Below are 24,932 nucleotides of genomic sequence, written 5' to 3'. Positions count from 1 at the left end.
TATAATATGGCCAACCTCTTTTGTGGGAAGAGACTTACATTTGATTTCTACAAGTGGCTTTGCATTTCTGCCATAGGTGTTACTATGTGATATCACATGGTGCTTTCTGGAGCTTGCAGAGAGTCTGCAGAACAGTTTTGTCAGCTCAAGGACTCGATGGAGTCTCATTCAGGGGATGTTCTCAGCGGTTCTTTCCTTTCAGGGAAAACTGAGCAAAAGACAAAGCAAGATACTGGCCCAAGAGCATGAAAACTCATGAAGTCATCTCTTACTTAGTGCTCAGGACTGCCAGATTTTCTTAAAGCAGTCCTTCCTTCCTCAGTCAGCTCCTGTCTGTTCATCCTGAACAGGTGATTTTTTCTGTCACCACTCCTTAACCAAGGCCAGCAGATTGCCAGCAGCACTGCCTTTTACCGAGACACCCAGCCCACACAGCCCCTGCTCCCCAGCTGGCATCTCCAGAGAAACCAAAGTGCAAACAGATGTGAAGGCAAAATCCCCAGTGGTTCCCTTGGGGCGGGGTTCATCAGGTTACTGGGAGTGGGGGCAATTGCACAGCTGCTCAGATGTTTCCTGGGGAGCCTCTGTCAGGCTGTCAGCTGGGCTCCTTTATGGGGAAAAACTTCCCACTCCCTCAGATCTCACTGGGCATTGCCTTCTTCAAGACCTCACTTCCATTCAGCAGTAAAGCTGTTGAGACACTGCAACCCCTCTCTGTAAAGAGAGCCTTCATTCCTTTAGGTTTATTGCAAATACTTAGCACTTTTTGACTGCATAACAATATCCCTTCCAGAGGTGTATGTGTTTCTTAGGCCTACACCCCTAATTTTACCTCTGTTTCTCAAATAGGTTCATATTTTAATGGGATCCTGCTATAAAACGAAGAAGTTCCTGCTTTCACTGGCTGAAAATAAATTAGGACCTTGCATGCTGCTGGCTTTAAGGGGTAACCAGACAATGGTAGAGGTAAGCCCTAAGAACATGTGGTCATAGAAGTTTTTGAGCAGTGTTCAGGTTCCCACTGCCTTTCCCAGAACTGGTTCTAGCAGATGTCAGGTTTGTGTTGTGTCAAACACCAGCAGTGGGTGGTTGTGTTTCTCTGGATTAAGGGAAACAGAATATTGTTGTTTTGCAGACCTGAGTGTGAATTAAATGAAAGGTGAGTGCACGAATTTGTGGAGAAAGAGATTGTTTGCTGTAATGCAGCTGGAGAGGTTAGGGTGGGAAATAAGTGGCCATGATGGTGCAGGCTGTGGTGAGAGATCACAGTTCACAACCACAGGGCTTTTCCATGATGAAATGCCTGATTTTTGTCTTGCCACATACAAAATGAGCAGTGCACAGGAAGTGCTTTTATAAAACCTTATTTGCTTGAGTTAATACACATTTTTTAATGCTTATGATTTTTTATTTTTGTTGTGCTAATAGTTCATAGTATTTTTCTGGGTTTCTTGAGAGAAGTTTCTTGATAAATGTCATGTTATCAGTGGAAAGAGAGTGGATAAATAGATGGAAGGAGTTACAATTTTTCATTGACTTAGATCTGTGCATGCTAATTTAATCCAGTAAATAAAGGAGCATACTGCATGCATTTGAATATAATGTTGCTGGATTTTTTTTTCTTCATTAAAAATAATTGAAATTATGGAGGGAATAAAAGCTTTGCATTTTAATTGCAATGGCATGATATATAGCTGAAAAGGAAAGGCAGCATGGAGGGGCAGCTTGTATCCTAAATCCATGTGACCCACTGGAATCATCCCTTGGGATCTGACTTGCTTCTGGCAGTCCCTTTCCCAGGGTGAGTTGGGTGTGTTCCCAGTGAGGTGGGGATGTCCTGGCCACAGCAGTGAGCTCCCAGCATCATCCTCCCTTGGAGTCTCTCTGCCCTTTTCCTGTCCTGCCTCGTGGACTGGGTACACCTCACACGTGTTCTACTTGCGCAGAAATCCCAGCAGTTAGGGATGGAAAATCCGGCCCTTAAGGAGCTGCTTGGCTCTGCTGCTGCTGGTGTGCAGTGTCCCAGCTCTTCCAGTCCCCAGCCCAGCCCGGGGACCTGGGAAAGAGTGGATCAATTGTACCTGTTCTGGAGAGGGCTGTGGCATGGAGCCATCTTCCCGGCCTGATGCAAATGACTGCACCTCTCAGTCAGAAGGAATGGGCACTAATGGGAGGCAGGATAGACAGGCTGGCTTTTGGAGATTACACTTCATTCTTTACGAGTAAGAAAGTGGTTTCATGTGTTGGAAGGGCCATAAATATTGCTGTGATATCCTCTAATCTAACCTCCATAATGCATGCTCTAAAAACTTACCAGGAATTTAAACCACCAAACCCATAGTGTAATTAGGATATTTGGAAGAAATGGAATGAAAGCCCTGCACTGACCACTCCCATTTTGTTCTGCTGCTAGATTTTGTGTTTGATGCTGGAATACAACATCATTGATAATAACGACACCCAGCTCCAGATCATCTCCACCCTGGAAAGCACAGACGTGGGAAAGAGAATGTATGAACAGCTGTGTGAGAGGCAGAGGGAGTTAAAGGAGCTGGTATGTCACCCTGCACATATTGCCATAGCACGTTGGGGTCTGTGCTCTCCACAAATGGAGGTACAAAAGAAAGACAAGCAGGGTGTGAAATTCCCAGTTAACAACAGGATGGGAGCAGTACTTGGAGGATTTCACTGTGAATATATATACTGTGTGATATTTACTGATGTGACTAATCCCATACTATGTTTATGAATGATATTCAATAACCTGCTTAGGATCTGTGTGAAGGAATAAAGGTGAAACCCTGCTGTCTCAAGATCTTACAAGTCAGCTTGTCAAATTCTGCCACCTTTTGACATATGAGTAGCAAATGGTTCTAGTGCTGGCCAGCATTTCTGAATGCTCTGGTATTCGCAGCATTTCACTGAGATGGTCTTTAGGTCTAGTTCTCAGAGCTAGAGCCTACAGAAAAAAATTCTTCCTGATTTTTAAAGAGAGGACCTACAGATTTAAAATGGACCTGCTCTCATTAGCACTTTTTCACCTATGCAAACATACCCACAAACTTCCTCTTCCTTTCTTTCACATTTATATTTGTCTTTAACCCCTGCTCCCAGCCTGAAAAGTAGATGTTTCTTTTGAAGTCAAACAAATGATTTTATCAGCTGCGCCATCTTAACCCCTTTGCTCACTTTGCCCAGCATTTTAAAGTGGTTTCCTTTAAAGTGAAAGTAGCCAAATGCTGGCAGGCTGAAGCAGACAGAGAAGGCACGAAGACCCACTTAGCTGTGGTTAGTGGGTGTCCCATGGGGAGCCACAGGCACACTCAGTGCAGGAAAAGCAGGGATGAGGTAGAAGGGCTGGCAGGAAGCTTTGAAATGGGAGCAGGGTTTACTCTAGTGTGAGGAGCTTGCTGTACTTCAGTGAGTCTGGAACGTAGAATGGCAGCTTGTTTGACCAAAATATCTTCTCTTTTACAGCAAAGAAAAGGTGGCCCCACAAGGTTAACACTGCCATCCAAGTCCACAGTAAGTTAATCATGTCAATAGAAAAACAAGCTTTGTCTTTCTATATTTAAACACTTGATTTATGTTTGCCATGTGGCACAGTGGTTTTGGGCAGTTGAGTGGGGAGCCATTCTACTTGCTCTGTCAACACAACTGGAGTTTACACAAGTAAGGGCACATTTCTGCTCTTGGGTCTGTGCAACAGTTTCCAACACCAGCACCAGGCTGTCATATTTATAGTGGCGCTCAGATTTGGAATGGCAGATCTGGGGACAGAATTTTACATTAAAAAGGCAAACTTCGCAATGTCCAGTTCTGGATTTTAGTCATGGAAGTCTCAAAAAGACCCAGCACTGTTGCATTTAAGCCTGGTGCAAACCCAGACTAACTTCACTGAGGCCAGGTAATGGTGCTGAGCACAGCTGGGACCTGGACCTTGTGGTTAAATCTTCATGAAGTTCAAAGACCCATCTTCAGCATTTGTTCCGACACTGAAGCCTTTGTGTCTCGTAAGGATACGCATGCAAAGGACATTTTTGTCCTAATGTTTGGACAAATTTTTCCCAGGGTGTGTGAAGCAATGCTGCCACAAGAGCCCAGCTGCTTGCCAAACAAACAGAAACTGCTCTGTGTGGTTCTCTGTTACTGTAAACAAGCGGAGCAGTTGTGCAACTCGCTCTGGTTACCAGTATGGGTGACACTGCACGGTCTCAGCCTGGGCATCCACAGTCTCTCTTACCAATCTCCTGTCTGCTTCCAGGATGCAGACCTGGCCCGCCTGCTGAGCTCAGGATCTTTTGGAAATCTGGAAAACCTCAGCCTGGCCTTTACCAATGTGACAAGTGCTTGTGCTGAGCACCTCATCAAACTGCCTTCGCTCAAGCAGCTGAACCTGTGGTCGACTCAGGTAAGTGCTCTGCAGCCTGAGGCTCAGAGCAGGAAGCAGTGCTGACTAATTCCAAAATTCCACACTACGTCAGCACAAGAAGAGTGTGTGAAGAGGCTTGCTTAGATAACTTTGTCCTCCTGCTATTTTTACAGGGCCTTCCTGTGGTTTAGCTCATCTTGGCAGCTGATTTTCTCTTCCTCTTTTTTTTTTTTCAATTTTTAATATTTGTTTTATTTTTAATTATAAAAGCGTTGCTGCTCTCTTGGGTTGAATGTTCCAGTTGGACATGGTTGCTACTGTGTACTGAGTAGAACTTGTGCTGCTGTTCATCTGAGAAGTGCTTCTGCTTTCACCCAGTTAGGATGAAAAAATTATGCTGTGCAGCTCATGTGGTCAAGCAAAGCACAGAGTCTGTGCAGTTTAGGCAAAGAATTGCTTGAAAACTGAACAACCCAACAGCAACAAAAAAGCCCTCAAGATAATGAATAAGTAGAAGGAAATTATAATGAGAATGTGATTATTTTGTAAGCAAAAAGAGACCAAGTTAACTGAACAAATTATTCAGCTGTTGATTGAAGGAACTTCTAAAATTCAATTTTTCTTCTACATTTCCCTGCTGATTTTGCTTGCTGAGGTTCTCCACTGTGAATAGGTTTTCCCCATTTTCTGTTAGCACCTATTCATCGTGCTCACTGAAAATATGATTATTGTCAGTGCAATCACAAAAAGCAGCATTTTTTTAACCAAAATGTCATGTAAATATTTTGTTTTGTTTTCCTAACTACTTTGTATCCCAGAAATATCCTTTTTTTTTGTATGGGGAATATGAAGTAGAAACTGATTGCTCTCTTGTTTTAAGACTGTTTGTATCTCCTCCAGATTTGTCTTAACAATGTAACTTTTGCATTTGAAAAACTTCGATGCTTTTTGTTCAAAATGAGTTTGATTTCACTGAATGAAGAGCCTGCTTTTCGTGTGTTTTTTTTTTTTTTTAATTAAAGAATTAAAAAAGGGTTTAGATTCCATTTTATTTTGCGATATCCTGGTTTCCATTAATCTAGAATTTAGAAACAGCAGAAACCAACTGGGTCAATAGAACAATTACCAATCAATAGTACATTGTTCTTGAGACCAAAATAGCTAATTAATACCACTTGCATCGTGCTTTTTTTGTGTGATGTGGTTGGGAACTGTCTGAGGCTGCCATAACCATCGTGTATAGTCTGGGTGGGAGCCCGCTTGTACAAAGTCCAGGCTTCAAAGGCACCACTCTAATTAAGTGATGGCCTGTGGTTAAGTGCACACAAGTCACTTAATTTCTCTGTTCCCCGCCTTCGAGACAGGGATAAAACTATTTGCTTTCTCTGCTGTCATTTGTGATGGTGGCGAGCGATTGGAATGTGGCTTTGAGGGCTCAGTCCAACCCCGTTTCCATGGCTCTGTTTGCACTGAGGTCCTTGCAGGAGGTGTCGGTGCCTTGTCTGACTCGGCTCTGCTTGTGCCCCACAGTTCGGCGACGCGGGGCTGCGGCTCCTGTCCGAGCACCTCACCATGCTGCAAGTGCTCAACCTGTGCGAGACCCCGGTCACGGACGCCGGGCTGCTGGCACTGAGCTGTGAGTGACAAAACGGGGGCTGTGTGGGACACTTGTGTGGAATTCGTGCAGGATCAGGCAGGAGATGGATCTCTCATTGCCATGGCACTGCTTCTGCAGGGATTTAGGACAGGCCGTGGCTGTGTTTTGGTTTAATCTTCCCTTCTCCCTGCCCAGTCCTGCAGCCATCCGGCTGCGGGATGGGGACCTGAGCCTGATGGCACTGAGTGGCCTCATGTGGGCTTTGTCCTCCTGGGCCATACTCTAGATCTTGCCTCTGGCTTCATGGCACCTGTCTCCATCTCATGTGGTGACCTGTTGCCCAGGGACCTCCCAGATTTCTTCCCATGGCTATCCCCTCTGGGTGGGACCTGGCCTTGTGGTGCAGGAGGGGAAGATTGCAAAGCCATCTGGCAGCTTCTCAGTCAGTGCCGCAGGTTCCATACTCCTGGCAGTTTTTGTTCCTTTGTTTTTAGGGAGGTGAAACTCTCCCTGTTCTTAGTTTAAACAAGGCAAGGCAGAGTGAGGCATCCAGGATTCCCTGAGCACTGAGAGCTGCTCGGTGTGCTGGAATGAACCTCCCTCCTGCACCCAGGAGTGCATTATAAACCTCATTGTTGGGTTTAGAGGGCTACTTTAGTAGGCTTGATCCTACGCAGACGTGCCAGACAGGCCAGTAGTTATGGCTCATCTTAGGAAACTATTCTGCTAAGTACTGGAGCCTAAAATGGGAATGGGGGGAGGAGAGGGAGGCCTGCCAGATCAGTGAGCACCACGCAGAGCACTGAGAACGGGCACTATTCAGAATAATGTGCAGGAAACCGATTATGAGAAGTTGACTGAACTCCTTTGAAGTCAGCAGACTTAAGCATATGCTTGATGGCCCTTCCTAAATAGGGACTTTTTCCTGGATGAGGGCCCAAACAGCTGTTTATCCATTTGTATTTCTGTATTTTACACTATTCAGCTTTTTCCTGGGAGTGTTGCACATAGTCATGTCTTGTTTATGCTTTGGCCTACTGTAAGCATGATATTTTAAGAAAATGCAGCATGATCATAAATATCTGTGTGTTTTCTCTTTCAGCCATGAAGAGCCTGTGTAGTTTAAATATGAACAGCACCAAACTTTCAGCAGATACCTACGAAGATCTCAAGGTATTTGTGAATTGCATCCTCTAGAGATGAGAAGTAGCTGTAGCAAGAGCACGGTGGTGATGCCTAGGGCAGGGAGAACTGACCCTGTGGAGTGGGTAGCATGAAAGTTACCTGAAGTGGTGAAGTGGATTATTTTGGGGATATAATTAATGACTGAAGGCAGCATTGTGAGGTTTCCAGCTTTGATGGACTCAGGAAACATTTAATATACTGAATAGAGAAGCATGAGATAGAATCAGGAGCTCAATCTTTTTGCCAGTGCTATCAACAGTAAAGGCTTTATCAGTAAAAGTTTCATAAATAGAAGCATATTGATTGTTTCTGATGAGGATACAGAGACAGGTACAATCTAGTGCACACCATGTCCTGTACTGTTAACAGGACTAGAAGTAACTTGGGTGAACAGGATCATGGAGCTTTGATTTGGAAGGCAAAGGGAGAACTAAAAGCATCGAGGAAGATGCAAATTTATCTTGACACCTCTAGGACTGGAATTGGGCTCTGAGCAGAAACGTCTGCACAGATGCCCAGTTCTGAAATTTGACATGTAATGTCTGGTTTTTACTGTGACTTTATAACTGCTTAGGAAAAATGGTGTAAAGAACCAGGATGTAGCCCCAGGGGGTTTCAGACAAAGCTTGCTTGAAATGTGTTGGCTTTTATGACTTCATGTGGACTTTGCCTTCGTTCTGGTGGTGTGTGAGTTGCCTCTCCCAAAATCTTACCTCAGAGACCCAAGGACTCAAGATGAAACTCGACATTTGCTTGTCTTGGATGTTGAAACGGATTGGGCCAGGTTTACTGAAAAGGTCCCAACCTTGGGTTGAGTTTGGAACTTGAAGCAAGTTCTATAACTGCTCTGCTTTCAAAATTCACTGCAAACGTCTGTCTTTGGTTCTGGCTGTGGAGCCAGGGCTCCCCCAGGGACTCAGCTGCAATGCTGCTTGCATGGAGTTTTCAAGATCAAGTTTTCAAAACTTGTGTCACAATTGTATATGCAAAGAAGTCGTCCTTGGAATTAACAGCTGGCTTGCAGATGGGTTCACACAATGGAGCTTGTTTCAGGCCCCAGGCATTTACAGACAATCAAGGTCAATGCTGTATTTGGCCCAGGGCTCTGAAATCACATCTATTGAAAGGCTCCCCCAATCCCACCCCTGCTTCTGAGGCCCTTTGCCACTCACTTCTTACTGAAACTCACATTTTCCTAACCAGTTCCCTCTGCTCTGGTATTGCATTAATAGTCCTTAGCAGCAACACAAGAAAGTGACTTGCCAGAGCAAACAGCAAAACTGGCTGTGAGCAAAGTCCTCATGATTGCAGAGAATTCAAAAAGCTGAGAAAACAGGCAGGCATCACTTTTTCCCCTTTCACCTCTTCCATTGAGATTTATCTCGGTGGCCATTTTTTAGGGCCCTGTGTGTTCAAAGGTAGTAGTTTCTCTCCCTGGGGCACATGGTTGTAGGTTTGTTAAGAACAGCTCAGACTTCAAAGAACGTATTTATGATACAAATCTTTTCTTCTTCTCCCCTCAGTTTGCGAGAGCATTTGGGGCACAAGCCAGTGATGACATTTCCTCTCAGCTCCATCCCCCACCCCACTAAACACGCTTGCACACACACAGACACCCACATATGTACCAGGCAGGCTGAACCAGACAATAAATAAACACCCACTACTGAAGTCATTATTGCCTAACTGAAAAATTATTTGCTGGCAGTGTCTGTAGGATTATGAATAGCTCTTATCAAAATATGCATGCACATAAATCAAGGAGTGAGGTAATAATGACTCCTAGAAACTTCCAAGTCCTCAATTATGCCCTGGCCTAATTAAACATGTTTATTTGTTTTGAGAGAATTAGCCGTGCAATTATGGTCAGAGAGCGTGGAAACGGGATTGGCCAGTAGGAACAGCGCAAATGGCCCGTCCCCGTCTGCCTCATGTGGGGTAATTCAGGAATGACACGGCCAAAAGCAGCGGAGTTGTGACAGGGAGACTGCAAAGACACCAAAAGTTGCTAATGCTCTACAAATTGTTTTAGTACGTGGAGGGTAAAGTGAGCGATGTGGAGGCCAAAGGAGGAACGTGTCTCTGTCTGCTGCAGTTCAAGGCCTTCATGGTGGGAGTTGGACAGACACATTTTGCTAAGCATTTGCTTAAAAAATGATGCTCAGGGTCTGATCTGGACCTGGTGGCTGGTGCGTGGGTTTTAGAGCAGGTGGGACTCCAGTCCTGTGTGTGTGTAAGGGCTCAGCTTTGTGTTCCTTCGCCACACCCGCCCGCTCCGGCTCCCCGCTGAGCTCAGCACTGGGTGAGGGTGTCACGCCTCTTCCTGCAGTTGTGGTTGACAGATCAGTCCTCCCAGTTTGCTGGGAGGTGCTTTGTCCCTTTCTATAGCCCTCCTCCAGATTTGGATACGACCTCTGAATTGAGTAAGTCCAAGGATTGTTTCCACATAGGAAACAGGCCAGAAAGCTGTATCTGCCCTTTAGCTCTCCTAGGCTGCCTGTCATCCTCGCCACCACCAGCGGGGCTCTGTGCTTTCCTTGCCAAGCAGAGGTGCTTTCATCCTCTTTCAGGAGCCCACATTCGAAATACAAGTACGATCTTCAGAGCTGAACAGGTCCCAGGGTTGCTGTCACACAAAAAGTCACAGGACACAAAGGTTTTTTGGCCTTTACCTCCCCTGGGCAGCCAATTATCAACACCAGCAACAGCGGGGCAAGGTGCTCTCCGTCCCCAGGAAGTTCTTTTACCCCCCTTCTCTATTCCTCCTCAAATTTGGGTACCACTGCTCTGTTGGATAAGTACAGGGAATCATCCCACACAAGAGATTTGACAAGAATCACGTTTTACCTGAGCCCTGAACATGTTGTTAATTCTGACCTCTTCCTCCCCTCACAGGCTAAACTCCCCAACCTGAAGGAGGTGGACGTCCGCTACACCGAAGCCTGGTGAACTCCCCCTGCCTCCGACTCTTCTCTTTTGCTTCTTGTGAGAAGGAAAAGATTTTTAAAACAGATTGAAACAAACCAGAAAATAACTTTTGGCCAATTCCTGTAGAGCAGCGAGTCCAGGGACTTGGTGGCAGGAGTTGTGGTTGTGGGGTAGCAGAGTGGAGTTGTGTGTGTTGGGAGGACGGGGCAAGCCTGGACCCTGTCGGATTCTTTCAGCTTTGTGATTTCAGAATCAACATAATTTAAATTGAAAAGGAAACAAACAAACAAACAAAAAAGGACTTTGTAGCAGCAAGAGGATTATAAAGAGGAAAAAAACACCTTTGTGGATTTTATTTGCCTTTGTGTTTTATGCCGTGTGGAGAAAAAAAATATATTCCTTTGTCCTTATTTACCTGGGTTTCCTTGGCTGGCACCCAGCCAGCCAGAACTCCTGTTTCACCAGTTTTGCTCCAGAAAATCAAACTTACAAAAATCTCAAGAGAAGAAAACCAAAACCAATATGATTTTCACCTCCCCCCATGTCCTTGCAGTTGTTATGCAAAGTAATTTTGTTGTACATAAGATTTACATAATGCACCTATTTAAGAAAATGGTTCACAAATAACAGGTCTGGGACCTGTCTTTTATTTATGAATTGTTAATTCTTTTACCCTTTTTTTTGCGTATAGTACTGTATAAACTAGTTTGCTGTCTTGTTGTTATTATTATTTTTTTTAAGGAAATGTCCTCCTTGAAGAATTGCCTTTTAGTAATGCAAACTGTATTATACTCCTCTCTGTCAACATTCATTGCGTTGTCTTTTTTAATTTCAAAATGCCTCAAATGTTATCAAAAAGGAAGGAAACTCTTTATCAAGGGGAGCGTGGTTGTTGGGGAGGGGGTGCAGGGATTAATAAAAGTCACAATTCCTTCCAAATTCTGAAAACTTTCTTTAGTCTTTTAAGCCATGTCAGGTTTAAACATGGGAGACGGGGACAAGACGTTTATTTTGCCAATGGGGTGTTTGCAAACTGTAGATTTTACAAGTTGCCTCCCTTGTTTTCTGTTTACGTCCGATATTTCAAAAAGAGAAAAAAAAGCTCTCCCTCCACTTTGTGCATCAGCTTTTTCTGTTTTTTTTTTTTTTTTTTTTTTTCCCCCCCCCTCCCCTCGTTCCCTTCCCCTGTCCTGTGCTCCCCCTCCCTGCCCTGTTCTGTGCACGCATTGTTCTGCATGTTCCTCTGGGGAGACTGAGGAAATCGCGGTGTTGCTGATCTGATAGCTCTGACCTGTCTGTAAATGTGACTGCTACATTTTTCAAATTCCACAGTTGCTTAGAAGATGATTTTTTAAAAATTGTGGTTTCTTTTATAACTATGCTGTTGACTTTTTTTTTCATAATGAGCCTTCATTGTACAGAGCTGCTTATTTAAAAAAAAACAAACAAAAACAAAACAAAAAAGTTTTTTCCTCTGTTTAACACTTTTATTTTATTCTTCAGCACCTCAAGGTTTCACATACAGCCAATGTAATTTTTTATATAAATATATATATATTTAATCTTACTCAATGGAAAGCCAAGCTTTTTGTTCAGGTTTTTTTGTTGTTTTCCTTTTTTTTTTTAAGTTGTTGCTATGTAGACAACCCCGTCCCAAATGATGTTGTTTTTCTCTTTTTTTCTTTTTTTTTTTTTTTAATAATGAAAAAAATTGAGTCTTAACTCATGTAGTGTGTCAGGTTTTTTTTCCCCCCCCTTCAAATCCCAGACTGTATGAAGATGCAGTATGGGAAGGAAGAAGAAGAAGAAAAAAAAAAAAAAAAAAGAAGAAAAAATATGCCAACATTTTCCTTAGCACTGTTGCTTTTACCAATGGTTTACTACTACTGTTCTGTAGCTGTGTACAAAGAGATGTGAAATAATTTCAGGCAAAAATAAACTGTAAGTGAATATCTTTTAGCTGCGTGCTTTGTGTTTTCTTTGAAGCAGGCTTTGGCTGGCTGGTGATGAGGGGACACTGTGGGAGGTGCAGACTCCAGGGGGACCAGCAGGCAGCCAGGGCATTTGCCACCACTCCCCAGGCTGGAGGAACCACCACCTAGAAGGGAGGGAGGAAGAGGAAAAGGAAGGAGGACAGCTGAGCTGTGTGTGTCCTGTTCTTGCATCCCTCCCAAGGGCTGTTCTCTGCACCATCCCCAGTCCTTCAAAGGCTGAAGGAGTCCCTGCAGTGGCCATCAAAAGAGTTGCACCGGTGAGGGGGTTTCTTGCACTGGTTGCCTGATGTAGACAGTGAGGGAAGCACTGGGGTGTCTCCAGGCTTGAGAGGGGTTTCTGTACATTAAGGTGCATTTCAGAGCAGCCTCCAAAAGCAGGGATGTGCTGTGTTTGTGTTCTCCCAGTGTCCTTGATGGAGCACTCCAGGCTGTGGGCTGGATGCCAGCAGGAGACCCAGCTGGAGCTCCACAACTCTGCCTCCATCGTTGGCACAGCTACTGAACTCTTCAGCTTTCAAACAAATGGGTCCCACTTGAAACCCATTCCTTCAGGTGTTCTGAGAGCCGCCTTCATCACCTATGTTCCCTGGCTCCTGTACTCCCACTTTTATCTGTATTTCTGTTCTGTTCCACAAAAGAGACTTCAGGACATGGAGAAACACAAGGGTTTGTACTGTGCTTCCAGCCAAGCTCAGAAGAGCTCACAGGGTGGCCCTTGATAAAGAGAATTACCTGCCTTCATTTTTTTTCCTTCACTGAAACCAGAGAGCTGTTGCTGAGGCTGTTGGGCTTTTTGGGTGTTTCCCTTGAGCAGTCACTGCTGCCTATGGGCTGTCCTGCCCTGGCAACAGCAAGGACTTCACAAAGCCCTTCTGGACCCAGAAGAGCCAGAAATATTCCTGGGATGTTGCATGAGGGACTGAGAAGGAAGGAGAGCTTTAAGCCTTGGTGAGATGAAAGCGTGTGTTGGATACAGCTGCTCTTCCTGCTGCGGACAATGACCCCTCCCTGAGCTCCCTAGGCTCTGCCTTTGGGGGAACTGGTGACAGCATTTGGCTTCTGCAACCTCAGCGGGATCATCAGCAGTGGGAGAAGCCTGGACATCCACAGAGCTTTGCTGAGATGCCACGTTAGGTGACTTGGAGTGAGCAGGGAATGGGCATGTGTGAGATCCCCCTTCAACACCTGCCCCAGCCCTGCCTTCTGCAACAGCCTCCAAGAAACTCCTTTGTGCTCCCTCCCTGCTCCTGAACCAGCAGAATCTCCCCCTGCCGTGGCAGCAGGCTGAACCAAGTCTGAGTGAGCTTGGAGCTGGTCCGTGTGGTGTTAAGTAAAATGGTACTTGGAGTCTGTCTCACCTGGCTGGAGCCATCACTGTGCCAGGGCAGCTGTCTTTGGTCTCAGGCCTGCACAATTACAGAGCAGCATTGGGAGGCTGTCTCAGGATTGTGTCCGAGTGAGGATTCTCCTGTCAGCTGTGGAAGGTGGGGATTAGACATGCTGTAATAGAGATGCTGTATCTCAGCTTGCACTTAGTTTTCATGAGCTTTTTGTACCAGAGCACTGGGCCTCGTGGCTGGCTGGTGGCTTCCCCTGGATAATGATGTCTTTCTGCCTGTGCCCAGCTGCTGCTCGCTGATAATGGAGCCGTTCAAAAGCTGCCTGGTTCCATTTGGGAGGTGACTGCAGCCCATCATCCCGGGGACTCGGAATGCCAGGGGCTTGTCTAACCTGCAGCTCTCGGCTTTCAACCCGAGCTCGTGCAGTACCTCTGATGCAAGTCCAAAGAGCACAAAGCGGCAGCACTGCCAAGTTTCAGGAGCAATTTTCTCCTGTCCTCATTAAAACCCTGTGCTTGTCTTGCCTTCCTACTGCTGCTTCCACTGCTCACAGCTACCTTTTGAGTTTCAGAAGACCAAACACAAAGATGAATCGCACAAAGCACCTTTGCCTCCAGTTTCCCAGCTGTGTGGGCTCAGCTTATTTGTTGCTCAGAGAGTGAAAGATATGCCTAAAATCCTGAGAATTCAGCATGGATTTGCTTGTAGGGGAGTACTGAAACAGCTGCTAGCCTGAAGCATTGTCTGGTGGGATTTTTACCAGGTAAGAGCTTGGTATGTGTTGTTCACGGGATCCAGGTGGAGGCCAGGTTATCCTCAAGTCCCATCCCTGGGGACCTGAGGCTCCTTGCCTAATGCTGGCTAAGGGACCTCACGGGGACGTGTGGGAGATGGTGGCACTGGGTGGGTGTGGAGCACCTGCAGTGTCCCTGGGGCAGACCTGCAGCTTGCTCTGTGTCCTGATCTTCCCCCAGAGCAGGTGGGCCTTGTCCTGGGGCTGTGATCTGTCCTGGTCCCCAAGGCAGGGAGAGGCTCCATCTCTGAGCCCCTCCAGCACCGAGAACAAGAAGTGTCTCTGATGCTCTTCACTCCTTACGCTTCCCAGAGAGCATCAGGTAAAGCCCTCTTGGAAATACAGTGGGCTCTGGGCTAGCAATCCCCAAATGCAGTAAAGGATTTTTAATCTGGAGAAAGAGCTCCTTGAAACTTTCCAAACATCTATAAGCAGTAGGGCAGTAAGTGCTGCTAAAGGCAGTGCTGACCTCTCCCAGCCCCTGTAACACCAACCAGCTGTGCCCATTAGAACACATCACTCAGTTATATTGCTGTCTCTTGAATTTTTAATGATTTTTTCCAACTAAATGGAGTACACGTATCAAAAGATTTGTTTTATGTAGATGTTACAATGCATTTTTTTTCCATTTTCTATTGATGGGGGAAAAGTTTAAGTAAGTATTTGAGATTAGCCATTTTTGTTAACAGATCTTGGAACGTCCTTTTTGCCAGTAATATCAAACGTGCAGGTATTTTTCCTGCGAGCCAGATAACTCCTTTTTTTTTCAGGTAATCTCACTTTCATGCTTTTCACCAAGCAGCTAGAACAAGTACTGTGATACATTTGTAATTTTCCAATAGGCTCTATCAGGTTTTAAATATATACATACCCAGACCTCACAGAGATCTGCTGGCCGCGGATGAACCTTGTTGATGTAAATTTGTGTCTTTTACCTACCAATCTCTACAAGGACCCAAACAGAGCTTTGTGTAGGAGAACAGAGCTCCCAGTTTGTGTTCAGACCACTGAATTGGTCTCAGCACCTAAATTCACCAGTTTGCTTCACAGATCTGGCAGTTGATATAGTAACCAGTTTCCTGTTAATTTTTTCTTCCAACTGGGATAGGATATCAAACATTAATCCTTTAATTCTAATGCAGCATACATTTGAAGTTGAGTTGTTCACAGTAGATACTGAGATACTTTAAATCATAGCAGGCTTTCCCACCCAGAATCTCCTGGTTTTGCATAAGCCTTTGCTGTGAAATCCCTGCTTTTGTCTTAAATCACGAAAAAGTTCTTCTAAAAAGAGAAGTTTGCTTTGAATATGAGGTCAGAGACCCACTGACTGTCACTTCTTTGGTATGCACTGCACGTCCTTATGTTGAAATACTGAAACCTTGGCTTAGGAACGCTTTTCTTTCTATATTTTACCTATTATGATGACATTAAGGATAACTAATGTTAGTGAGTCATTTGCCAGGTGCTTTATGATCTTGGGGCTAGGTTTGGTTATTTACTGCTGCAGAGGGGCAGAGTGTGATCCTTGAAAGCTGCAAAAACACATTTATCAGGAACACTTCAAATTTCAGTTTAGGCCATAATGTTGGAAAGACACAATCTGTGGTTGATTGTTGTTTATAAAAGAGAAAAGGTATTGTAAACCTGTCTATTGACTAGGGTTTTATGTTGTTCTCCGATTCTGTTTTACCAGCTGTCTTCTTTCCACGTGGTTCTCGCCAGGCCTGACAGATGGGATGAGCAGTGGCAGGGCTGGGGGAGCATCCCTGTGCCTGCGTGCCTGGATGGGGCCCATCAAGATCCCCTTCATGGTAAGGAAAAGAGATTCTGCTCTGCTCCTAGCGTAGGAGCAGGATTTGTCCAGTGTAGCAATAAAAAAATAAACCTTTATAAAAATCCCAGCTACAGCTGAAACAAACCTCACTGTGACTCGGGGGAAGGGCTGTGTGAGGAGCAGCCGGGACAGCTGAGCTTAGCCACAGCATTGCTCCTGCCCTCACTGAGGTGAAATTCTTGTTTTAACATTGCAGTGAACTCGGTAGAGTATTTTTGGCTGGAACAGTCTGACCCAGACTTCTGCAACAGTCCACTATTAACTGATAAGTTAAAGGAGGCTCTAGGGGAATCATGGATGTGGCTAATGGGATGAAATCCATCCCTGGAACTGACACTGGCAGAGGGCTGAGTCTCCTCGCTGAAGCCTGGTAGAGATGCCAGGTCCTGCTCCTTCACAGCTCTTTTCTTCAGAAAATGTGCTGGGTGTCATTGTCAGAGGGATTTCTGGTTTAGAGCTGGGGGAATCTCCCCCGAGCGTGGAGGGCAAAGCTCCACTGCGCAGCCAGAGCTGTGCGTGGCCATCAGATGCTCACACAGGATTACATCCCTCAAGGAGGCGTGGAATTCCCTCTTTGGGGGGTTTGTCTGGCTCCCCCTGACAGGAGAGCAGGTTGTGGTGGCTCTGCTATGGTGCCTGTGACAGTGAGCTTGTGTTCCTGCACAGTGAGAGCTGCAGGACCCCAGAGTGCCAAGCCTCTGCCCAGGTCACTGTCTTCACATTTTGGGAGCTTCCAAACCTCCTTTCTTGGAAATACAGTGGATTTATGAGGACAGGGAAAAAGGGTTGGTGTGCACAGGGCAGAGCACGGTCCTGATGGGTGTTTCCAAAATGCAGCCCCATCCCCCTGCTACCAGTGAGGGGGTCCCCAGTCCCCCCAAATGACATGAGGAGGGTCTGGGCTGGTGGGCATCGCTAGATGCTCTGGCAGGCCCAGTGCCAGGGTCACCTCCTGTGAGAAACTCTCAAATAAATAAATAAAAGCCCCAAACCAGGGCGGGGGGGAGAAGAAAAAGGGAAAAAAAGTTGCAGTTGAGGTTGAGGCTGCTGCAGAGCTGATGACATCAATGTTTCCATGGCGACAAAATCTTCACTTAGGTATGGTGAGTGCCCTGAGCTTGCGGCTGCCAAGGAAACCCGCCCGAGCTCTGGCACCAGCCACTGCAGTCCTGGGCCTTCCTCCTCCTCCTCCTCCTCCTCTCCCTGCCCTGCTGCCCAGGGCCTCTGAACTGCGCCCTGCTCCCGGCCCTGTGTGGAAGTTAGTTGGTGAAATTGTCCATTTTTCATCCCCACTGCTGTGCCAGCACATCCCAGGAGTGATGAGGGAGAACTGCCATCAGCAGGGACGTGGGGACACGGTGGCTCTGTGACTGTCCATTGCCATGCCACAAGTCATCTCCTGTCCGTTCATGGACTCCAACATCTTCATGGTGGCCAAACAGAGCTCTTGGCTTCCTGCAGCTCACAAGTGAAGTTGCTTTGGGTTTTGGGGCCTGGTTTGGGCTGACACTGTGCTCAGGGGCTATGGGGAGCCCAGCCTGGCATGGGGACCCTTCCTTTCCCTGGACATGGTGTGGTGTGGCCTGAAGGCAGCAAATGGCTGGAGGGGTGACTGTGGAGGAGCAGGTGGGTGGGATATTTTCCATTCCTCCATGTCTTAAAATGCAGCACGAAGCAAACGCATCAGTGGCCACTCCTTTGCTGGGAAGTTGTCCCAGCACAGCATGGGTTGGGTCTGGGTAATTTTTTTTCCTATGATTCAGGTTAAAATCCTTTAAGTACCCACAGCGTCAGAGACCACCCCCAAGGAGAATTAGGGAAATTCATAAGATGACAACGGTGTTTATCCTCCCCCACCATCACGTTTTCCCTCCTCTTCATTAGTACAAATGAGCAGCCTCTCCTGAAGTTTGGTTATTCTCTAGAAAAGCACTGCATTCAGACAAGAGCAGTCATTAGTCACCAGGGTGAACCCAGGGCTAACGAGCAGTGAGTGAAGTGAGGAAAAATAATTGGCAAGAGGTTTGGGTCTAAATGAAGTGGGATTTCAGTGCTGTGCTCAACTGAAGCCATGCCATATCTGGCCAAGGGTGAGCACCCTGACCAGTGCTCCCACAGCAGTCTTGACAGCCCAGAAGGACCCCACAGGCCCCTCCACATGGTGGCAGGTTGGTTGGTCGCTGGTGGCCGAGGGCTCTGTCCTGCCATGAATTCATCTCCAGTGAAAAAGTATAATCCAAATCCCATGAAAGCTGATGGAAAATGTTCTTTTTTAGCTCATTTCAAGGCAGACCCCAGTGATTAATAAGCAGTCTGGGGATCTTTGTTCGGTTCTGTGTTTTTAAGTGGATACTGAGTGCAGGCCTAAAGGCTCCAGTGACGGATTGTGTCACATGATGCCGCTGCATCACTCCACGTGTGACCACGGCCAGCCCTGTGTGACCCCACCAGGGACTGTCTCCTTGCCTGTCTGCACTCTGAGGCACAGCTCTAGCTTTGAAGTTGGGGGTTTGGGTCTTGGTGAAGCTGTTGTTATTTCAGAAAAAGAAAAAAAAAGAAGCAATCTGTCTAAAAGAGAAACATCTGGCATGTGAGACACTGCTGGCGCTCAGGCTCCAGGGTCTGTGATCCATCAGGCTCTGAGCTGCTCTGCTGCTGAGCGTGGCTGAGCTGAGCCAGTTTCTGGGAAGGAAAGGAAAGGAAAAGCTCAGCAGAGGCACAGCAGAGCTGCCAAATCCCACATGGCACGAGGGAGCCAGCCTGGTGCTCCCACCCGGGGCACTGAGGCAGCGGTAGAGCAGGTGACCAGGGGTGCAATCACCTCATGCCACTTTCATTTTGGAGGAAAAACACACAATATACCAGGAGGCAGAACTGTGGTTCAAGCAAAGCCCAACCTGCTGCTTGAGTCTTAAAAGGAAGTTCAACAGTTTTGCAGTAAAATGGCTTAATTTTATCCCACAGCTGTGGTAAGAGCAAAGGCGATTAACTAACTGCAGATCTCTTGAGAAAATAAAGGATTTTTTTAGGCCTGAATTTTTGAGAATAATTATCAATTTATTGATATCCCTTCAAAATAATTATGAATTTTACACAGTACCAGACCTCCACTACCCAATTTCTGGTCACAAGAGAGGAGTGTAGTCAAAGGGAAATGACTCACAGCTGCCTGTGGTTGAAATTGATGAGATATTTATCTGGAAATATTCTTGTCAGTGGCTTTTCCTTGTATTTTGAGTCAGGACAACAGCGTGGAAAACATCGCCAAGACAGTGGTGTCCTCACTGTGGCGGCTGCAGGGACAGGAGGATCAGCTCTGGTAAGTGGAGGATCAGAGGGTTTAAGGCCAAGAAACCCCTGTCTTAATGTTCCAGCTCACTTTCTGCAGGAAGCAGCCCATGATAACCCCACAAGTGGTATTTACTGAGGACAGAAGGGAGAAAGGAGATGATGGAGAAAACCAGAGATCAGCTGTGAGACCTTGGGATCACGCTTGTTCTTTTTAAAAAATTTTTCTTTGCCCATCCCAAGAAAGCCCCTTCACATCCTGCATTATCTTGCCTGTAAGCAGCAGCTCTTCCAGGAGATTTAAATAGACGTGGAGGAGAAATCCTTCCCCTGCTTGCACCCGGGGTTACCCTGCGCGTCATCTTCCCGGAGAGAAGCAGCAGTGGCCGTGTGAGAAGAGAACTGAGCTTTCTGAATTGCTTCAAAGCCCTGCTCTGCCAACCAGATTATTGATCAAGAGGAAACGTCGGCGTTTCAGAAGCTTCCCCAAAAAGGCACGGAGCCTACTCGGCTCCCGTGCGTCACTGGGGATTTTTTTATCCGCGGATTTTCCGGCGTGTTTAACACAGCCGGGTCGTCCAGGAGGGACCCTGGCAGAATCTCCCTGCCGAGTGACTCACACTTGCACATCATGGGAATATGGGTTGACTTCAACATACTGCACTTTTCAACTCTGATTCATGCCACCCCAGGAGAGTAAATAAGGCAACTCCACACACATCTCGGCCGTGACGAGCTGCCTTCCCACTGAAAAGGTGTCAAGGCGAAGGACACTGCCAGGGAATGGTGTCACCTATAGCTTAGCCAGCGATTTCCCAAATAGGATAAAATGTCTCTTTGCATGTATACCATGAGTCCCCTTGCAGCCCAGGGTACCTGCTCTCTTGCACATTGCAGGAGGTCTTTACTAAACCAAAGACACTGCGCTAGTTCCAGCAAGGTTTTGGCAGGTTTGCTAAAGCCTGGGGACATTCATTAGCAACCTGGGGTTGTCACTTTTCAGGCAGATCGTCTCTCCGCAGATTGCTTCAGAAGGGTGTCTCAAGAAAGCAGAGAGCCTCTCTCGTCTGGATGATTCCCAAATTCAGGGTAAGCCAGGTCGCTGCTGCAGAAGGCGTTACGTGATGTGTTTAGCACCATAGAGACAAAAATCAGGAGCATATTTTTTTAACACGATCTAAATGAATTATGTATCCGAAATCAGTTGTTTGGGGAAAAACTCCAGCTGTCATTACTGGTACCTGAATGGTGGTGAGTCACCAAATTACATCCTTGGGTTGGGGAAACAGCGAGCTGAATAAGTAGATGTCTAGTTGCCTGTTTAAGCCAGTGAAGCAATCCAGCTAAAGCACCTCCTGTACCAGTCAGATGATTTCTTCGGTACAATTTTACTCCAATCCTGGCTTTCAGCTTTGCCAAGAAAGCCCAAGGAAAGAGCCCAGGTGCTCCTTACAGCTCCTGTTCAGCGTCTGCAGGCAGTGGCAGCCCCTGCCCTGGGTCAGCTCTGGCAGCTCTCTCCAGCACATGGCTCTGCAAACCCAGTGACTCAGCAGGAATATCTTGGCAGAAACCATCAAAAGAAGGCAGCCTTAGACATCTCCTGATAGCAGATTGTGGATTTGTGCTTTTTATTTAGCCTGATCTGTCATTGAGACTGTGTAGCTATCGGTCTCTGCCTGGAGGGAGCTGGATTACAGGTGATTTTTCTGATTGCAGGTCACTGATGTGAAGAGGTGAATGTGTTCTTAGGCAGGTTAGCCAGACGGAGGTTAATTGAATAAGCATTAAGTGAATTGGGGGCTTAATTCCCAGTGAACGCCAGCTCCTCCAGTTCTTTTCTCCCTTAGGCTTTAATAAAAATCTCACTCTTATCCTGAAACCTGCAAGAGAGAAATATCCCCAGCAGCATAATTAGCGCATGCTATGCCACCACTTACGGTGCTGTAATATTGTCTTTCTCTCAAAATAAGTAAAGAAAGAAAGAACCTCCCCTCATTTGATTACATGTTCTGTTCTCTCCTCCAGCCTTGTCAACATGAAGCACAGAGATTGCCTAATCTGCTCTCGTTATTTAATTACGTGACTGCCCTGGCTTCTGGCCGTAACCCATCACGACTGGCACCGCATTCCTGCCCAGCCTCCAGGCACCTCCAGCTCCGGTGGGTATGGGAAGTGTGTCCTCACATTCCCTGCCTATCGGGTGTGCGAGTGGCCAGCCAGCCCCAGAGTAAGGACGTGGCTTGGATCCAGCTGGGGAGTGAAGCGCTGGGTCCCCAGCACCCGGGCCTGTGGTCCCGAGGGGACATCAGCCAAGCCCTTGAGGAGGAGGCAAGTGGAAGCATTGGGTGTCCACACCCTTCCTGGCATGCCCGCTCCCCGGGAGTGCCAGCTGGGATTTGTGTGGTGGTGTCCTCCCCGTGCTCCCGGGATTCCTGCCGGCCCCAGGGTGCGCCGGGGCTCGGTCCAGCCGCGGGGCACCGGCAGCTCACGGTGGGAGCTGAGCCCCAGCCCTGGCACAAATCCTCCTCTGTCCAGCCAACCTCTCCTGCCCTCAGGGGACAGCTGCAGCCTGCTTGTGTCTGGGGGTGGTGTCTGAATCCAGCCACTTAAAAACACAGTAAAAAAGTCCTTCTGCTAAAATGCTGCTCTAGGAAGGACAGAGGACCACAGCTGTGTGGCTCAACAGCACGGATGAGAGTTGATCTTCCGTGATGTTATACCAGATGAATTTATCCTCTCAGCCTTAGTTAAACCGTCTGCATACCTGGTCCCTAAATCACTGTTTTCCTTGTCTTGTTATTTATCTCTCTCCCTCACAGAGCTATCAAAGCCCTGGGATTAAGGACATAAAATGTGTCTCCAAGACAGAGTCCGTGCCCTCTGCTGTTGACAGTTTCCCCACGTGAGGCCCTCAGCAGTGTGGCTGTGCAGGCCAGAGAAGGAAATGAGAACTTGGTCCCCCCAGCTTGAGCCTTGAGGCACAAGGTGCTTTTATTCCTCTGCCACTTGCAGGGAAATGAGTCACCATCAGGACGGCATCTTCTGCGTGCGGTTGGTGTAGCTCTGGGAGATGGACCCTGGCAGAGTGATGGAGGTTTGATGGCACTTAGAAAGGGCTGCTTCTATCAATAGCTTTGCACAAGTACTTTGGTTCTTCACAGTTTTCATTAGGGGAACAGCTGCAGAGGCACAGGCTGATGTATTTTCCACCAAGTCAGTCCCCCTTGCCTGTGTCTGAGCAGCTTTGCCTTGGAGGACCACAGACCTTGTGGGACTCCTGCACTGAGGCTGAATTCTTCCAGCACCAGGACTGTAACACACATGTGAGAGACCTTTGGAAAAGAAGGGATTTCTACTGAAATGTGGTGCTTGTGTTTCTTAGGCTTCGAGCATCCCCACCTAAATTCACAGGGTGCTGAAGGATTAGGTGCCTGTTTTCCTCCATTCTCATTCCATTTTGTTTCCTTTGTTTGGTCCCCATCATAGCAGCTCTTGGGCCCAGGCCCAGCACTTAGCAGCAGTAGCACAGGAATTGATTTCAGCAGAAGAAGACAATTTCCTAAATTATTAATGTTAATAGTGGACGAACCACAGGACACAAGCAAAAATATACAGAACAAAGAGCTGAAGAAAAGCAAGAGGATGGCAGCCGGAACCATCAGGGTGATGAGAGACAGAACAGGGACAGAGAGAGAGATGTCCTGGGTGACTGGGACCAAGATGGAGCACACACAGAGAAGGTTTTTGGGAAAATCCAAAACCAAAGCAGTGCACCCCTTGGAGAGATTCCCAATTGCTATGGATACATGCACTGTTATTATCAGGGTTTTATAACAAGCAGCTCACACAGAGAAATTTCTACATGATGAAAGATCTGTGCCCCACAGATCTGTGCCTGTATTAGAAACCTGCTGGGGGGCAGGGGACCACTCCTGTGCTGTCCCCATCCTGTGCCCTACCTCAGGGGTAGTCCCTGAGGTTGCCCAGTCCCTATGGCACAGGGTAGCTCGTTGCCAGCCTGCCTGGTGCGTCCTAGCTGTGTTTCTCAGAACCCCTCTGTGTTTTCAGCTGATTTGCTTTGACATCAGCAGCCGGCAAGAAGTTCTCTGTGTCGGGGTGTGTGGGAGTGCTATGTGACACCTTAATCATGCTGAACAGGAACACACATTCAGATTTCCTCGGCATTTCAAAGAAATGTGATTTCCTTTGTGCTGCAAAGAAAGAGTTGACTTGATTGCGACTCTCTGTGGAGATCAGCTCTGGTGCCTGTGAATTAGGGTGCCAGGATCTCATTCTGGGAAAAACAGGGAGATAAAACACACCAGGCTTTTGAGCTGCAACTATCAGGGTTAAGTTTCTTGCTTGTAACTGGGGTTCATTTTGAGGAGACCTGTTTAATTTAATTGGCCAATGTATCACAAAATCAGCTTTTGTTCAAAAATTAAAATTTGCATCCAAAGTATCACATCATACTGAAATATGTATACTGAAATATCATACTGAATCCCAGCTTTGGAAACGGTTATTAGCCGTTGAGCACAGGCATGGGAAACTAATGCAAAGTCCAAATGAGTGATTCATTTGTTAACTTATTTCTCCTCCCCATATGGGTGACAAATATTTAAAATCTCAGAGAAAACTCAACTAGGGATGAATATAAATGAGTACAGATATAAGTGAGCATCTGCTGACCCAGATGAAATGAAATAATGGTCGGGAGGAATCATGATACACCTGCTAGCACAGGGCCCAGTGAAGAGTGATGGTGACGCAGGGTGGGATTTTATGGCTGGTGTTCTTTGTGATACGTGGCAAGGCCCTTGGGAAAGCTGGATTTGCTGCTGTGTTCATCCTGCTAACAGCCTCACTTGCTCAGCTTTGCTCATCCGGATGCACAGGACTGCTTGGATGCTCAACATGAAAATGCTTTTCATTTTTTGTGATTTAAGAGATAACCTTAAAAACGGTACATTTGGTAAATTGCCACTCATGATAATAAGCAAAACTCCTGTTGGATCTGATAAATGAATTTGAATGATTATGCTCAATTTAGCAAAGCACCATGTTCCTGCTGGATATGTTCTCAAAATATGGGACTTAAATGGGGTACTGCCCAGGAACTGCTGTCAGGGGCACTGAGGTTTGCCATGGCATTCACCAGACATGTGATAATTGTTGCTACCCAAAAGTTTCAGTTTTCAGCACCAAGTTAACTGTTGCCTAACCCTACTCACATAGCGTGCGAAAAAAGTAGGTCACTCAAGACAGCAAGTATTGCTCGGCTTGGAAATCCACTTCTGCACGTTCACAGTTCAGCAGCTCCTCTAGAGGAGGGATCACATCCGTTGTCACCAGGCTCCTACCCGAGCTGCTGCCTCAAAAGAGCAGTGACGTGCATTCCTCTCCCCAGTGTAAGGTGAGGGTGCTTTTCCTTGCCCAGGTGGGCTGCTCCAAGACAGGGAATGTCCCCTTTCACCTTCAGTGGCAATGATCTTCCTGCTTTAATGGAGAGTTAATGATAATCACACCTTGCTCTCTGAATCAGGTTCTGGATTTCCAGTCTCAGACGGGGAAATGACATCTCTGCTCAAGGAGAAG

General features: G+C 46.7%; 1 protein-coding gene and 1 long non-coding RNA gene across 4 annotated transcripts in view; both read left to right on the top strand.

Annotated features, from left to right (window-relative positions):
* The window catches only part of LOC121664110 (c-Maf inducing protein), a 131,120-nt gene extending 119,079 nt beyond the window's left edge, over positions 1-12,041 (top strand). Inside the window, exons 15-21 of the mRNA XM_042027133.1 lie at positions 850-966; positions 2,414-2,554; positions 3,478-3,525; positions 4,265-4,411; positions 5,903-6,008; positions 7,072-7,142; positions 10,050-12,041. Coding sequence (XP_041883067.1) covers positions 850-966; positions 2,414-2,554; positions 3,478-3,525; positions 4,265-4,411; positions 5,903-6,008; positions 7,072-7,142; positions 10,050-10,103 — 684 coding nt within the window. The 3' untranslated portion in view covers positions 10,104-12,041. The remainder of the gene's footprint in view (positions 1-849; positions 967-2,413; positions 2,555-3,477; positions 3,526-4,264; positions 4,412-5,902; positions 6,009-7,071; positions 7,143-10,049) is intronic.
* Positions 12,042-13,613: 1,572 nt separating this feature from the next.
* Positions 13,614-24,711, top strand: LOC121664109. 3 transcript variants are annotated; one of them, XR_006015878.1, is made up of 3 exons: positions 13,614-14,179; positions 15,906-19,365; positions 19,618-24,711. It is a non-coding gene; the product is annotated as an uncharacterized LOC121664109 (long non-coding RNA). The 3 variants fall into 3 exon arrangements; XR_006015877.1 differs by having other exon boundaries at positions 13,617-14,179; positions 15,906-16,023; positions 19,285-24,711; XR_006015876.1 differs by having other exon boundaries at positions 15,906-24,711.
* Positions 24,712-24,932: the final 221 nt, after the last annotated feature.

The sequence above is a fragment of the Corvus kubaryi genome, unplaced genomic scaffold (genome assembly GCF_017639235.1).
Source record: "Corvus kubaryi isolate FWS band 111438036 unplaced genomic scaffold, C.kubaryi_AGA036_p1.0 37300, whole genome shotgun sequence".
Taxonomy (NCBI): domain Eukaryota; kingdom Metazoa; phylum Chordata; class Aves; order Passeriformes; family Corvidae; genus Corvus; species Corvus kubaryi.
Note: the sequence above shows the minus strand (reverse complement) of the source record. Positions and strands in the feature narration are given on the sequence as shown.